The sequence below is a fragment of the Formica exsecta genome, unplaced genomic scaffold, assembly GCF_003651465.1.
Source record: "Formica exsecta isolate Colony F162 unplaced genomic scaffold, ASM365146v1 scaffold394, whole genome shotgun sequence".
Classification (NCBI taxonomy): Eukaryota; Metazoa; Arthropoda; class Insecta; order Hymenoptera; family Formicidae; genus Formica; species Formica exsecta.
Window position 1 is genome coordinate 886,275 of NW_021851177.1, and position 18,240 is coordinate 904,514.

Consider the following 18,240-nt stretch of genomic DNA (forward strand, 5'->3'; position numbering starts at 1 on the left):
CTGTTAAATGTGGTATAGACTGTGATTTTACGCTGCGGCCTACGACCGTGTAATTACGTTCGTACAAAGAATAGGGATGAAGTCTTGCGAATGCAAGAAACATGAATATTTAAAATTATGCCGCAATATTTTTATTTTGTTATTAAAAACAATTTTCTTTAGCAAAATATCTAAAAAAACATAATATATTTGTATCACTATGGACATTGATGATTTAAGTACATTAAATTCTTCTAGTAAGAGACAGATATACGGATAGCAATGTGACCTGCCATCGCGTATACGAAATAATACAAAAGCTTACAACTAAAAGACATCTAACGTCTGAGAGATTAGAGTGTCTTTTAGATCTCGTGACATGTTGTTTCTTAGATATTTATATTGCCTAGATACTTTCGCAAAGTACAACGAGAATATAAGACCGCGAGAATTAATATTTCGAATTGCGTAACACAAAATCGGTCGACAATTCAATCGGGTTTTTTTTTTTTTTTTTTTTTTTCATTTTCTTTAGCTCGTTACATCATCGAGATAGTTTCTCTTTACACATCACGCCTGAATACAAATCGACCACCAGCGAGATGACTCTTATTGCAAAACTGCACGATATAGAAATGTGTGTTTCAAAAGAGTATCCGATATACGCTGCATCGCACGTATCCATTTGACTATCTCTTTTTTCCGCATTTATTTCCGTTCATGTCGTCGGACACACGCGTGCCAATGTTCAACGAACATGCTAAAAGATCGAAATAGATATTTATAAATGGAAATGGAAAAAGCGATCGCGTTATCATACGCCAAAAATGCAGTCAATAATGCGCGAGTAACATCGCCAAAAACAATGGAAATAAAATTTAATTGATGTCGCGCACAAATCCATGTGTACTTTTTCATGAAAGAGAATTGTATTATTAATAAATATGTCACGTTCAGCTTTTTGAAAATCTTGCAAAGAGATAACGCTTTGAAAATCTATAAAAATATATTATTCTCTAATATATTTATAAGATCATTCGATTTTTCAATTTACATGGTCGATCTATATCCTCGCGCTCTTCTTTCCGCTTCTATATACAATTAATAATTCAGCAGCATTATACGCGAACGGAAGAACTGTTAGCCCCTCTTCATCGGATTTAACATATTATTATTTCATGGTAAAGCTAATTAATATGTCAACGTAAAACAGAGCCTCATTTTAGCGACCGATCAATGATTCGGGACAATGTAATTATTATCAGCTCCATTTACGCTACTGACAGTGATGATTCATTAACGGGGTAAAAGGTGAACGGGCCATATGCGCCGCTATTTTTATAGGACCATTATGAAAAGCTTGCCTAATTCAGTCTGATGTCATTAACGTCTACGATTCGGCGATAAATTATTCAGGATAATTGGATTCAGGGCGTGCATAAAATCCACTTAGTATATGGCGCCTATTCAGTAAGCGTAGTCGCGGTACATGCACGTAAAAAGGGGAGGGAGGGAAAGGCGGGCTAATGCTCGGACAGAGATTATTTTATGCTCGGCTCTATAGCTCGTGTTGTAAATCGACGCTATACGCAAACCAGTCATGGATAGCGCAATATTAATAGTTGTCCACATCGCAAAATAACATTATTATGAAATTATAATCTTTCCCATAATATATTCGAAATATGTGTGTGTGTGTGTGTGTTAATATAATTTAATATTATTACTCTCAAATTTTTTTATATCGATATAAACTCTTGTATCTTTTCTACACATTTCTATCTGATTGTTTTATGCTTACACTTTTTTTTTTGTTTAAAGAATTTTTAATAATTGCTTTATTTACCGTTTGTTAGTCCCTTTGTTGCTCTTGAAAAAGGTCTTACAGGTATGTTTGCAAAAAAAGCTGATTTTTAACGTTGCGGATTGCGTTGTATGTACGTCTTGTTACATTATTAAGCGAAATGCGAAACAATTTTCCGCGTCTGCGAGGCACCTAGCTAGCAGTTGCTTTGTACTGCAATACGCACAACGTGCAAGCAAACATTTTTCATTTACATTTTTCGAATACTCTTAAATATCAAAGAGCGCGTGCGTATATACAGAGAAAGAGGTAGGAATAAACGCAATTCTTCACGACTGCTTGGTATCGCGTACCAATTCATGCTAGGACGTCCATTATCTGTACAAAGGTAAAAATGACAGAGAGAAGAGGAACAAGAAGAACGCATAGAAAAGAACGAACGAGTAGAGCTCAGGGGGGGGGGGGGGGGGGGGGGCAGCAAATTAATTAAGAGTTTGTGAGTTAGGAGTGGGCAAATAAGATGCGGCAGCCGCCGAGGTTCACGGCACCGAATATGCGGTCGCGCGAACCGGATGGAAAGAACGTCGGAAAGAACGAACGAGTAGAGCTCAGGGGGGGGGGGAGGGGAGGGGGCAGCAAATTAATTAAGAGTTTGTGAGTTAGCAGTCGGCAAATAAGATGCGGCAGCCGCCGAGGTTCACGGCACCGAATATGCGGTCGCGCGAACCGGATGGAAAGAACGTCGGAAGAAAAATGGTGCTTGCACAGTTGAAAATACAAGCCGCTCCGTCGCGAATCGCGACACACGCACATGATATACATGCGCGATATACAAACGAAAACCGCCGTAGTGCGAGAGTGGTGCATCTCTTCTGGCTGTCTCGGGGACGAGAGAACGGCGGAGAGAGTACCGCGAGACAGAGGAGGTTGAAGAATGTGCACTCAGCGTGATTGGTGCTGCGCGCCGGTGCATAGTGCCGGCTGTCGGCATGAAAACTCGAGAATTTTCCCAACTCTACTCATGTGCGCGCAGCCGAAGACGTGCTTATAAACCCGCCTCTCAGGGGATCTTAGCTACCGCGATCGAAACTATCGGCTTTCTTACAGTAGATCTATCTATTCTCTTTTGCATACTTCCCTCTTCCATTTCCGGTCTAGTACAGTGAAAAATATATATAAGTTTCAGAGTAAACGCTCCTGTTGGTCAAGTACATTGAAAATTTTTTATGCTTTTGTGTGTGTGTCACATAAATATTTTATATATAGCTAAAAAAAATACAAAGTAGGAATTTTATCACAACATGTTAATAATATTGATTAATGAGAACATCTTGATTCACACATGGATTTATCTCGAAAGTTGATTTGGAAGATATATTGACAAAGGTTTTTTAATTATTTCCTGGTGCCTATTGCACATTTTAATTTTTTTTTGTAATATCCAGTGTGTTATTTCGTTAAGCCGCTTTAAATGAAATCGTAAATCATACAGATGTCCAAATTTTGCTTGTCTTGTTAAATTTGTCGAACAGCAAAACGAGAATTTGTATTGGGATTTTACAGAGAGATTTTCCAATATAACGAATAATAAAATCGGCGTGTTAAAAATTACTGGTTTATTCGTGTAGATATAAACAACAAAACACTCACAAGTTATAATGCACATCGGAGTGATTAAAGTATGATTAATGTTTATCAAAGATTAATATTTATGGAAAGCTCAATTTCACGTTACTATTGCAGTCATCACAACATCACACGCTATCACGAAACATGCTATCCAATTGCATATATTATTATTTCGCAAATCATAAACAAAAGGAGAGAATAATTAATTATTATTATACTCATTTTTTGTATGAATTAATATATACTTAATCTTTTTAAATATTGTTGTTATATTATCAATACAAATTGATTGAGTTCCTGCCTAGGGTACTCATAGATAACTCTTTCGTAAAACAAGGTTATACGTCTATATACACATATGCATCTAAAACTTTGCTTTACAAGAGATTCATCCATGAGTAATCTATGTGTATAAACAGGAATTCACTAAGCCAAATCTGCTAGTGAGCACAACCAAGGCCGAACCGGGCATAGTGATGCGAGTCGTGCAAATTCGCGATTCTGCCAACAGCTTGGAGTGCACGCTGGACGCATAAACGATCAACTGCTCTGGAATATTCATCCAAGTCCTAGCATCGGCGATGACCGACGTGTCAGCGAAGTTAATCATGAGAGCAACGACGGATGCGCCATGTCGTATAATTCCGAGCATGTCCCTCGGTGACCGACACGGTTTGCAGAGAACCTTGCTCAATAACGGGCTTTCTTTTCAATCGTGACAACGATTTAAATACTTTGTAATGGGACACGGCCGTGATTCTCTGCCGGTAAATTCAGAGTCTCGTAATTGCTGTTCACCGGAAGCCATGTCTGATTGTTAGTGGAGAAGCCGCGCAGGTACTATTGTCCCATTGAAACAGCGTTCTTCCTGGATCTCGCGATTTTAAATGATATTTGAAAACGCGATAAAGTCAAAATCAATTAAATAATTTAATATTGGCAAAAAATTATATATCAGATATAAATAATAAATTTTTAAAGATTTATATGAAAAATATTATATTTTTTTAGAAACAAAGTATCATATTTTTTTTTAAATTTGTTAATCAACTCTTCATTAATATTTCTCATTATTATTGATATAAATAAAACACAATATATTTCTCTTTATTATTAAAATAAATAACACACATATTATAAATTAGATTATTAATTTGACACATATTTAATATTTTTTAATAAAAAATTTGAATTAATTATCTGAATAATTTTCCACACAAAATAAAAAAAGAAAAGTTTAGTAATAACTTTCACGCTTATGTAATTTTTATAACACGAAATATTTTTGATCTGATATAATGATCATACGAAAAATAAAACATATACGACTTGCGAGTAAAATAGTGCGTTTATGAATTATATTTTAAATTTGTGTTATGGAACGATTCTATTCGAATTTATCTCTGTTGTGTTATGTAACAATTCTATTCGGATTCATCTCTATTTGTGATACCTGTTGGGTCCAGCAATGCATCCGATAGAATCCTTGGTTTCCTCATATGTAAAATTCCTATCGAGCATACCAATCTCGTCGCCATTGTAAATCACGTTTACGTCGGGTAAAATGGTCGTCAGCATGGAAAGTTGATCTACCCGTTTCTCACTGAATCTGGAAGCCGCGCGATGATTATCGTGATTACCCATCACCCAGTTCGCGACATACGACGGGTTATCAGGCAAATTGTTCATCCACGATCAATGAGGCGCTTAAAGTCAGCGGTGCTTGACTTATTGTTTAAACCAAAATTGAAGATAAAATTGAACGGCATCGATATAATCGAAAACCATCCACGCCGCAATTCAAGCAGAAATTCAGTGCGTTCTTCATTTCTTGCTGCAATGCGGCACTACGGTAATTGAGATCCACTTGAGGAATGTTGAATTGATGCAGGTAATATTGTTTCCGTGCCTCCTTCCATTCTCAAGCAGAGCCTTGAACAACACTCGACTAGTTATTCGATGGCTTTCTAATGCCATTTGCTATTTTCACGTCACGCCAAATATAATACTCGTCATAAGGCTTGATGTGTTGGATACTCTTCTTGAATCATTCGTGCTCGTAAGAGTTGTGATTCGGCACGAAATCAAGGATTACTTCAGCCCTTCGCTTTTGCCACGAGCTTGTCGAAATTAGCCAAGATATCATAGTGTTTGTCGATATCGCCGGTATAATTAGCGAATTTTAATTGATAAGCTGATCGTATATCGATTGATCAAGTGTTAAGCTCGTTATATCTAAATTGCAGGAAATGCTTTGATTGATAACGACAAATTTAATTAATTTTTTTCAAAATGACGTTATTGAGATATTACATATACATTATTGTTCATATATTACTGTTTTCATATTATCTTGAAATATTATTGGTGATAATTATCGCGATTATATAAAAACATTTTTGCGTTATCACCATTTTTGCAGTTTCACACAGTAATGATTAAAAAGTATAGATTACAGCATCGAAAATTGGGAAACTGAAGAAACTGATGAAAAATGTACTATATTAAACAAAAGTAGAAATCAAAGAATAAACTTATACTGAAATAACAATAATTATCAAAATTAAATAGAAACCAAGAACTAAAAAATATAATAATTTTGCTTTAACACGTAAAAATTTATATCTTATATTAGATTACACAATTAAAGAATTATTTCTACTTCAGTTTCGATCAAATATATTTTGTGGCCTAAAAATACATATTTTGTATATACATAGATGAATTAGCTCATTATTGATTTTAGGTAATGTCACAATAATTAATAATTATAAATAAAAATAGCTAGTAGCGCAATGATATCTCAAAGAAGTAAGAGATAAAATTTATTTCAAATATCTATTCTCTTAGATTAATACAAGACAATTTGCTTGTCAAGAAAGTGACTTGTGTATACATTTACACACATATATAACCGAAACTTCGCTTTACTAGAGAGTTATCCATGAGTATGAGATAAGCAGGGATATTTGCTAAACCAAATCTGCTGTGGTGAGCACGACGGAGGCCGAGCCGGGCACGGTAATGTTAGTTGTGTCAACGCGCGATCCTGCAACTAGCTGGGAGTGCACGCTGGACGCATAGACGATCAACTGCTCTGGGATATTCATCCAAGTCCTGGCGTCGACGGTGACCGGTGTGTCGGCAAAGTTAACCATTACTGCTACGATGGATCCGTTATATCGTCGTACGAATCCTAGAATTTTCTCGGTTACCAACACGCTCTCCAGAGAGCCTTGCTCAATGACGGGCTTCTTTTTCAATTGCGCTAGGGACTTGAATACTTTGTAGTGAGATACGGTCGCGGTTTTCTGCGCCGCCAAATTGAGAGTTCTGTAATTGCTGTTCACGGGAAGCCATGTCTGATTGCTAGTGGAGAAACCGGCGCTGATGCTGTTATCCCATTGGAAAGGCGTTCTTTCCGGATCTCGCGACTTCAGATGATACCTAAAAATGTGATAATGTTGAAATCAATTAAATTATTTAATGCTTTTATAAAAGGTTATTTTTTAAATTTAACAAATATAGTTTAAAATAAAAATTTATATTAAACTATATATGATATATATGATATATATTTTTTAGAAACATAAATGAAATTTGTTAAAAGATCCTAAATTATATTATTATTGATAATTATCAAAATTGATAATACATACATATTTCAATACACACGTTTTAAATAGAAGAGTCAATTTAATAATAATATTAATAATAATAATAATCATGATCATCATCGCAATAATAAATTGTGATAATAATGACAATAATAAATGGTAATAATAATAATAAGACCAAATTCTAAGATAATTAATTTAAATTAATTAAATTAGCTATCAGTAACTTAATTTGTTCAAATTTCAATAAAAATCTAAATATATATGCATACAAAAATTGATAAGAACTCTAAATAATAATCTTTGCAATAATATTTTTGATTTAATTAATTGATTTTCTATTATATTATCATATTCAAAATAATTTTACAAGGTATCCAAAACATATGAATTGCAAATAGAAGGATACATTTATGGATTCCATTTCAAATTTGCTATGTATTATGTAACAGAATTCAGATGCATCTTCGCTCGTATTAGTACCTGTCGGGTCCAACGTTGCATCCCGCGGGATCCTTGGTTTCATCATACGTAAAATTCCTGTCGAGCATGCCGATCTCGTCGCCGTTGTAAATTACGCTTACGCCAGGTAAAACGGTCGCCAGTATGGAAAGTTGATCAGCCCGTTTTTCACCGAATCTGGAAGCCGCGCGATGATTATCGTGATTACCCACCACCCAGTTCGCGACATACGCCGGATTGTTAGGTATATTGTTCATCCAACGATCGATGAAGCGCTTAAAGTCAGCCGCGCTGGACTTGTTGTTTAGATCGATCATGAACATGAAGTTGAAAGGCACAGTCGAGCCCGATGTATAATACAATATGGTGAGATTGAAATCCGCGTAGGCCTCGGTCAGGATCATCTTTGTGTCGGCAGTCGGCGAATGATTGTCCAAAACCTGTCTCCAAGATTTAAGAACTTCATAAGTTTCGAGAAGATTCTTTGTATAAATATGGTCCAAGCTGTCGTAATCATCGTCCGGTAATCCGGGTACGTTTAATCGAGGCTCATCTAGGAAACGGGCATCCTCGTACATGTGGTTGATGGCGTCAATGCGAAAACCTTCCACGCCGCGATCCATCCAGAACTTCAATACGTTCTTCATTTCTTCTTGCAACTTGGCGTTATGATAGTTGAGATCCGGCTGTCCGATGGCGAACTGATGCAAATAATATTGTTTCCGTACATTGTTCCATTCCCAAGCAGAGCCTTGGAAGTTGCTCAACCAGTTGTTCGGCGGATGTCTAGTGCCGTTTACTATTTTCGCGTCACGCCAGACATAATACTCGTCGTAGGGTTTGATCCCTAGCACGCTATTTTTGAACCATGGATGCTCGTGAGAGCTGTGATTCGGCACGAAATCGAGGAGTACTTTCAGTCCGAGGGACTTTGCTTTCGCCACAAGTCTGTCAAAGTCGGCCAAGGTACCGTATTCCTCGTTAATATTGGTAAAATTAGCAATGTCGTAGCCAAAATCTACCTGCGGACTGGTGTAAATCGGCGATAGCCATAACGCATCGGCGCCGATATCCGCAATATGTTCCAATTTACTGGTGATACCGTTCAAATCGCCTATGCCGTCTCCATTACTATCCTTGAAACTTCTTGGATAAATTTGGTATATCAGACTGTTCTTGTACCAATCTTTACCCGGTTTCTGGATCGAGATCGAGCCAGTCACAGCGATTAACGCTGCAATGAAAATGTACGAACGAACCATGATGATCGTTTGTCTTGATAGTCTACTCTACATGTTTATATACGCGTGAAACTTGTAAAAAATTAATCACGATTATAACAGTCATATCATTGTATATCTTGTTTTATTATCGTTTATTTATGATAAGCTTGTAGTTGCATTTGGTCTTATCTCATCTTATCAATTGATAACGAGACAAATTCTTTGCAATGATTTCAATGTTAAATGACATCAAGTAATATCATATAATGCTTTGTTTTTATATTATATAATAGCATGATAATTGCAATAATTATCACGCTATTACAGCTACATAGTCTAAGTCAGCGACAATTAAAAAGTATATACATTTTTAAACCGGAAATTATTATATATATTTGTATCAAAAACAAATGTTCAACAACTTGTTTATCTGTTATTCAAGATATGTAAAATTATTTTCTTGCCATGACGTTTAATCTAAAAACAAAGATAAGTTGATACAAACAACATTTGCTCAAGTAATTGTTGCTTGAACGTAGGTGAAGAGATAATCGATAACATATTTTCCATAAAACATTTCACAAATGCTGCACGATTCGTGATATGCCGTTGATAACACAATTTCACATTTCAGATTTCAAAATAATCCTACGCAACGAGATTTCACCAAAATTCCTGCGGCAAAACGCACTGACATGTGCATCGACATGCGCGAGAATCGATTTCGCTGGGTACTTTAGAAGTTCGCGAGACCGCACACAGCCAAATGCATTATTATAACTCGTTCTTAGACAGGAAGAGATTTGCAGTTTCCTGCGAAAAGTGCCGACCTCGTAACACTGCGCGCCGGTTATAACGTCGGCTTGCGGCAGGCGATAAGATTTTTCGACCCTCACAGCCGTTTGAAAAATGGCGAACATCCAGAAGCCGCACCATCTCGCGTGTGCAAGGCGTTTATGCGTGTTGGTCTCGTAACTGCTATCGCGTCCCATGCCTAATTATACAGGTGGTTCGCCACCCCTTGCATTTCTTACTTTCTTTTACGACACCGTCGCGGGGGTCAATTTAATCTTTGCACGGGCGACGAGCTTTCTACCAAGAATAAATTTGCTATTACCGCGAAATATCGTGAGTATCGTTGCAAATTTTTTTTTTCCGCATCGAAGATCATTTTTCATTACTCTGCTTGTTTGAGTATTCAAGAACGGTATGAAAATTGCGCTTCTACCTCTAAAATTCAATGGCAATATCCTTTGAAGTAAACTTTGTTCTGTAATATAATAAAATGCCATCATTTTTCGAGTAAAAGTTATAATATAAAGGATGCGGTAAAAATCATACCAGCGATGCAATCGGCAAGAGAATAATTTCCGCGAAAAGAAAAAAAGAGAAATAAATCGAGAGGTTGCGAAGCAATACTTTTTCGTACATAAATCGATCGCGGTCTCGATCCATAAAATGATATTATTATTTATGACGGTCTTACAATATGCAGTTTTTTCGCATTCTCATATCGCGGAAAGTACATCAAAATAGAAAGTTTCGCTTTCTTTATATAGAATGTGACATACATTGTTGCACGAAACTCGAATGGTCTTATGACTAAAGTTGCATAATAATTCTTGCTATGAATATATCTGCCATCTGCCTTTTTACGTGTCTCTTTGGAAAATTGTCTGATAAATGGAAAAAGTCTTGATAGAAGCAGCCCTTTATATCTTTACTCTCCTTTGCTCTTATTCTCTGTCGGATTCCTTGGAAACATTCACTTCGGAAAAGCGGCTTGCGCTTTGCGATTCTTTGATATGTTCTATCGCAACGTTCGCGTTTGAAGTAAAATGCTAGTGTTAGATCTCAATGAAAAAAAAATGCATATCTATCTTTTAGACGTAACATAAATATAATTTTATCTATCAATGAAATCAGTGAAACGAAAGATGAAAAGTCATCATTGTTTAAAAGAAGTTAAGAAAAGAGATTACTAAATGCTCGGTTCTAAAAATTAATATCTTATCCGCTCAACCATTATTCTGCATTACATAAACAGAGACTTTCTTGTAGAGTCAATAATGCGGGAAGGGAGAATATAAGCTTATCTACGAGATAAATCCGAGTAATAGAGACGCAGTTTTACATAATCGCGTCTAGCTGTTTTCAGAAAACCTATACTTTATCCTAATCGCATAAAAATCGGATAACATTGCGACCGAATAAAAACATTAAAACAAACGAAGAGAAATCGCACGAGTTATATGGATGGGAAAAATAAAGCGGCAACGTGTAAATTGACCGCGGATTAAAAGCACAGAGACTTTAAAGAACATAGCCCACAAAAACGCTTTGCGTTTTGCGGAATAATTTACGGTTACGAATGCAGCGAGATGGTCGGAAAATATTACCGTCAGCAAGAATTCTCATACGGCTCACCGCAGCTGTAAAGTTTTGTCGCCGGGTGTTATTTATACAGGTAATTTTCTTCATGGCTTATAGCCAACTTAATTCATTCATTATCCGGACGGACGATAAAGACAATTTTGCTGAGATGATGCATCATTCTTATTAATGGCGTTATTCCCACTGTTGACTGTCGCTGACTTTTATCAAATTTTGTTTTATCCCTCATGATATTATTTAACGTTCGCGCTAGCATATTCTGGTATATCTTAAAAAGATATATTGGCATATACTTTAGTTTTATTCGATTAATCTTATTACATACTTGATGGTAGATTACGTTATTTTCAACTAAAGTTACAAAGAAATAGAAATGTAAAGTCACATCAATATTCTTCAACTTATTTTTTGATAAGATTTATTTAGTATCATTTTATGTTGCAAATGGATCTATTTTTCACAATGTAATAAATTTTTAATGAAAACTGTGTTAACACGCGCACAGGTATTTTGCGCGACGACATATTGAAAAATATCCGAAATATTTCAAATTTATAAATATATTAATGCATTCCATGAAAAATGTGCATAATTTTCGTTCATATTACAATCCAGAAATAAAGGCACACTACGTGTGTATTAAAAGTGTATGAATTAAAAAAATATATTAATAGAGTTAAGGTTTCATGATGTAAATTATGAAACGCGTCAAATATGAATTAATAGGAGGAAATCAGAACACGATCATTTCCCCCGATCTCAAAAATGCTGCCCACTCGCAATCACGTCCTCTCGTGACGAGAGCCAATTTCCGTCACGCGCTGCTATCACCTAATTAAAGCGGGCTCGTGTTACCGGACGCGTGCTTGATTTTTCGCGTAGGTTTCGGACGCGGTGACATGGCTTTAAGTCAATTTTCGCCGCGAGTAAGTTTTTCACGATACCGATCGCTTCGATGGACCGACGAACATAAGCGGGAGTTTGGCTTAACGAAGCTACCTTATGTCAGTTACCCTCGACGGCACGATGGGGTAAGCAAACAACCCTCCTCGCAGTTTACGGTAGTAATTAACTTCCCAGGTTATTAGCCCTCGTTCGTGGCTGCGGCGTGTGCTACTCCAGAAGTCAGTTCCAACGGTCCTTCTCGCAACTCGACCGAGATCAACGGGCTCCGTCCGGCTACATCGGCAAGTTTATCTCGTAAACTTCTGCGAAGAAATGTTTTTAGAAGTTGTTGAAAATCCGAAGCGCGGAAGTCGTCGTATAATAATTCGATGACTTAATAATTTGTGCGAGAAGAGAAAAAAGAAGCGGGTAAAATATCAGCGCACTGCAGATAACAAATAACTCTTGTACTCTTGAAACGAGATACGTACGCATCAATTGATAGAATCATATCTAGCGAAAAATGTTTTTGATATCATTAAAAACTCTTAGATCTTATCTAGAAGCATAGCGGTCTCGTTTCCGTTGACGATAGACGGCATCTGTTGCGTCTCTCAGACAATCGTCGACATGTGACACATTCTTCTAAAATTCATGACATTCCTTCCATTTGCAGCGTGAACTTTCGTATCTAGATTTCACCGAAGAATACTCCACCGTCTAACTTTAAATAAACTCGAAGTGAAACTACTCGAACATTTTAGCATAACTTGAAAGAATATTTTCGCACGCGTCTCTTTCACGTTCTACATCACTGACTTTTCAAAAAATAAATTCGAGAATAATTGCATTATTTTTGATAGATTTGACTGTATTAATTAAACGCATATTCTATCATTTTCGTAAAATATATACATCTGTAAAATATACAAATTTATTCGTGTGGAATTTTGGTAATATATGGTATTTATCAATGTAAGTGTTACGGTCGCGTTACTCAATTAAATAAATGCACATTCCCTTTGAATGATAACGAGAATAAACAACAAAGCTAACATTATTATCTTTTGTAAAATGTGCGAATTACAATTTCATATTAATTAATCAATAGATAATATAATATTCCGTGAAATATACCAAATATATTTTTATTTAACAAGAAAAATCGTACATTATTATTACTATCGTTTTTCAAAGAAGTTTATTGCATAATACAATTACAAAAATTGTTATTACTGAAATATACTGTAAAAATATATACATATATTAAAACGCTTTTACAATGAGTGTATGAACAGCTTTAATACAAAAAAAAAATTATAAACACATTATTTATATTTTTGGTTGTGATTATTTATATTGTTTACTGAAAATTAATTTATTAATTTTATATTTTGTACAAACATTAAAAAGCATATAAAAATATACACCACCATATTTTTTTATTATTGTCTTTCGAATTTAAAAGTATCTTGAAGAATTCGAATTTAATTTCGTAATGTAATGCACATCAATATTACGACAGAGAGCTAACATTGAGCGCAAAGGGTTAAAAGAAGTACTGAGAGTTGAAAAGGGATATTTCTGATTTCCGCTCATGTCCGCTATAAAGCCAAACGTGACTTTGCGATCGGCTCCCACTGTGTATAAAACTATATAGGTGTATATATACGTAGCTCTTTCGTAGCTCTCTTCAAAACTTTGCGCAGACGGACGATATCTCGGTAAAAATGCACCGCGACCGTAATTCAAAGCCGCGGATCAAGTTCGCAAGGGAGGAGGATGGAAGGGGGCGGGGAAAGGATCTTTCATTCGTTCCTGTTCTTTTTTTATAATTATACGAACACAAAGAGTGTAGACTGGTCGTCGTCTCTTTCCGGCCGTGAAATCCGGGAAGACTCTTCGGTCGGTCACCGACCTTCCTTTCGGAAACTTTGCCGAGTCTCGATATAAACGACACCGCGAAGCGCCGTCTGGCACCTCATTACACGACTATTGCACGCGGTCGCCTCGCTGCAAAGGGAAAGCCGGAAACTCGCGCGAAAATGGAGAGGTGAGACGACAGACGGGATAGGCCGCGGAAAGGCTCTCCGAGTCGCGCTGCAAAGAAACTTCCGGCGAACGGACGGAAAATGATTTCGCGAAACTAAGGTAATACGCGTCGAATTGTAGTTTTAAGATAACACTCATTGCGCATAAAGTGGCGGAGTTAGAGGGAAAAGGAAGAGAATGACAAAAGGAAAGTTCGCGGAATATTTTCAAGTAGAGGGACATTCTGTTGTCGGCAAATTTACGAAAGTAACAGGTAGATGAGCTGAATATGGAGAACAAATAAATTTTTTAGACAGACAAAAATTATAATTATAAACCAGTATAATTTCATTTGTACTACTTGTAATAGTAGTTAATTAAATTTAAACTTAATTAAATTTTACTAATTATCCCTGATTTACTTGTTTACAAAATTTTATAAAAACAGCGATTTAAAAAATGATTTTTTTTTCTCTAATTTCGCGTTGAATTTTTTAAGTTTTTGTTCGCTTTTTTTGTTACACAAATCTTTTATTTTTGTTACACTTTACACCACTTTATATAGTAATAGAATTCCGATTTATATCTAATTTTCTTCGTATTTCTGTGAATGAATATTTAATCGGCGATTGTAAATGAGAAAATGCTCTATAAAATTTCGATCGACTATCAGCTTACTTTGCCAAATAATTGAAAATATTTGATTAATCAGTATAATGAGAATTTCATCAACGTTTCATGAAGTTTACTTCAAGTTACCGATCCACAGAACACGATACTTTAATCCTCATTAGCGTTGCGCGCTTTAGATTATCGCGTGCTTTGCGCTCCCGGTAGTTACGGTGGGGTAACGACACCGCACAAGGAAGGGTCACTTCGGCGATGGATTTCTCCTGTCCGATAACGATGAACGGAGAGAAATAACACCGATAACACCCATATATATATATACATCCCCCTGAATAGAACCCTGAATAGCCGCGTATTTATATCTCCGGGGTAACGGGGAAGGTGTCTTTCATCCACCGCGATGATACGTAAGGGAGCTTCAGATCCGTGGATAAGATCGCCAGGATTCATCCCCTCCACAAATCGAGTGGAGACGGGCGATCGCGACGAAAAATCGCGTTTTAAGTCCCGATACTCCGATGTCTTTGCACTCGGCCCAGGAAGACGAACGACGACGTATGGAAGAAGGGAGGGCGAGATGCGCGATATTTATGAGCCGCCGGCGAAAAATATTTCACAGATCCCCGAGGAATCGGGCACGCACGCGATCCATTCACACCGACTCGCTTATCCTGCGCATGCAGGTAACCGAGAATTTCGCGGGAAGAGAATAGTCGCGCGCGCGCTTTTCAGCGAGACGAGACGATTTCCGGAATGCGCGCCAGAAGCAAGCGTTATTACATCAATCCGAGCATTTCATTACGCGCGTCGCGTCGCCGTATAAGGATTGACGGGATGAATAAACTGCTCTCGAGAGGCGGTACCTTACGCGATATTCCGCGCGATGCAGCTACGTACCGACGATAAAATACCCGGTCGGACGCGCCCGGAAAGCTAAAGGAAAAATATTTCTCTTGCATTACCGTTGGTTTTTTAAGGCGAGACACGGGATAGTAAAAGGCAACTTCCTACATCGATACAATTGGAGAGAGGAATGTTATCTTTTTTATTATATTCGCGACGCGCATCTTTATTACCGCGAATACTCGAGACGTAGAGGATTTTATTGGCTACCTACCATCTTCGCGATCGATATTACTACCGATAAATTTGTTCCTTCTTTACTGAAGTTTGTATTGGCTAAGGAAGCTTTCGCGTTTACGTGAATCGATAAACCGCTATTTACCGCGATCTCCAAGGAATAGTAGTAACCTTAGTGGTACATAACTAATTTATTAAAGTAAACGCTTTCTCCCCATGTAGGCGTTTACTATTCAAAGAGTAAAACATTGAAATACAACAATCGATATATCCTCGAATATCTATTTTAGAAATAATCATGTCTCTCATAACGCACTTTCGCATCGGATTATGGTTTGCCTTCAGCATGCGTCCCATAAGCATAAGCAATTAAAATAATTAGGAGGAATAATCTCGAGCGAAATAGCGTGTTGCCGTACTCGAGCGCGAAAACGTGCGAGACGAGCGAACTTGGACGACCATAATTAAAACGCACGGCAGCAATACACGCAGGTCGTTCTAATTCTACCAGCATACTTAGCGCGTTGCACGCACTTTTAGCACTCGGTAAATGCGTCAATAGCAACTCGCAATCGCTGAGACTTGTTAGTGACCTGTTTTTTTCCATCCGCGTGAACTTTCTTATAATCTTTAGAGAGTGCATGATTTTTAATTAAAAAGTTATACTTGAATAATATTCGGTGACGTTGCTTTAGCGTAATAAAAACGAGAATATTTTGTGATTTTATCAACCAAACTGATAATTTTAATTTAGAAAAACGATAACGAATCGATTCGCAATTAAATATATTTATCTTTGAATCGTGAAAAATTTATAGGCATTAATTATCTGATTAACACACACGCGCACACACACTGCGATTTAAAAAATCGATATAAAATATTAAATCTTAAATCTTGTAATAAACATGTTATATCGTTATTTCAATATCCCAGATATAATTTATCTCGATATCCTGGCGTGCAATTCAAAGAAAAAGAAACGACGTAAAAATCTGACAGGGTACGAATGATCATCTCGCGTCTCTCCAAGCACATGTTCGCCGACGTAGAGAAATAATTCATTAGTCGCAGCGCGAAACAGCGTGATAAATTGAATTCGGCAGTCGAGTGCATTTAATCGGCGCGTGTCCGTCGATTGACCACCGTCGCGCAAGGGAGAAGGAATAAGCTCCGTAAACACAGAGATAGGCGGGGAGCCGGTATATATACGACACTTTAAATATACGCCGACAATCGGCCACGCCGCTAATCGTAACGAGCGTGCATTGTGCAAATTGGAGGATCCTTAATGGGTGGCGCAATTAGCGATACCGACGGCATGTGACGCACGCACAGGCCGGGTTTAGTCGGGTCGCAGTCTAGCTACATATACACACGCACGCAGAGAGATGGGTACGTGACGACTGTACGTGGCGGGGCGGTTGTGGGGGTTGGATGAAAAAACCAATGATCGATGTATCGAAAATGTTTGCCCGTAACGGCGGACCGGGCGCGGATGGTCGGAACCGATACGCTTTATGCGCCGACAGAAACGTTCCCCAATCTGTGTCATCATCGATCGTTGCCTCCCGGTCTCGCTCGCGTGGATGCACCGATAATTACGCGGATGTGATTCAAATAACCGAGATGATTGGCGAGAGGAAGGATATGTGCAGCGCGCCGTTACTTTTGCCGATCGGCACCGATCGGCGTTTTCAAGTACGTATCGGCATCGGGAAACGAGTTTCCACGAGCGCACGAGGGTATATGCATACGATCAGATCATTACGTGTCCGATCCTCTACGTCCAACCTTAAGAGGATTATTTCTATTGATCCGAAAATGAATAATGATGAATTCTCAAACGCTACGCGGTTATCCCGCCGCGAATTTATGCCTATCGAAAGACGCGTATAATACCTGATTAGTGATTAATTCTGCGTTATATTACGATCGGTATTACGTTATTGTGACAATTTACTAAATCTTGATATAATGCCATTGTTCTTGTACACACTGTTGGAGTGTATAAAATATTATCGTATTAATGAGAGCTTAAAATTATAATTAGATTTGGAAAGTGCTATACTTTTATATAAAAGTTTGTAATTAAATTAAAATTACTAGAGTTAATCTATAAATTAGTCCCGTAAAAGTGGGGCTGGTATTTATTATTTTATTACCAAGTATTCTTTATTGACAACAGCACACCCGTTACTATCTAAATCGAATAATCTCCGTATACACACAGTTATTAATGCCGGATCTTAAGCTTCTTTATCAAACGCTCACTGATATTACGCGCCTATTCGCTCAGATTAAACAATTATAGCTGCAATCAAAATTTTATTCACAAGTTTTCGAAAATGAAAATTTCGCAATTTGAACATTTGTAATATTAGAGAGTAATATTTATCTCTATCACATATTGATTTATTATTTTATATTAATATAGAGAGATTTTTAGAGCGTAAATTATAACAAAATTAACCTTATATCATTGATATATTATTTATATTAATAT

General features: G+C 37.1%; 1 protein-coding gene, 1 long non-coding RNA gene and 1 pseudogene across 2 annotated transcripts in view; 1 reads left to right on the top strand and 2 right to left on the bottom strand.

Moving 5' to 3' along the window:
- The window catches only part of LOC115239761, a 73,445-nt gene that overhangs the window by 35,531 nt on the left and 19,674 nt on the right, over positions 1-18,240 (top strand). The gene's annotated exons all lie outside the window — the stretch shown is intronic.
- On the bottom strand, positions 3,910-5,130 carry LOC115239760 (annotated as a pseudogene).
- On the bottom strand, positions 6,198-8,768 carry LOC115239759 (alpha-glucosidase-like). Its single transcript, XM_029814466.1, has 2 exons — positions 7,513-8,768; positions 6,198-6,859 (listed from the first exon to the last, which is right to left on the bottom strand). Exons 1-2 carry the CDS (start codon positions 8,751-8,753, stop codon positions 6,385-6,387), a joined length of 1,716 nt encoding a protein of 571 aa, XP_029670326.1. The 5' UTR covers positions 8,754-8,768; the 3' UTR covers positions 6,198-6,384.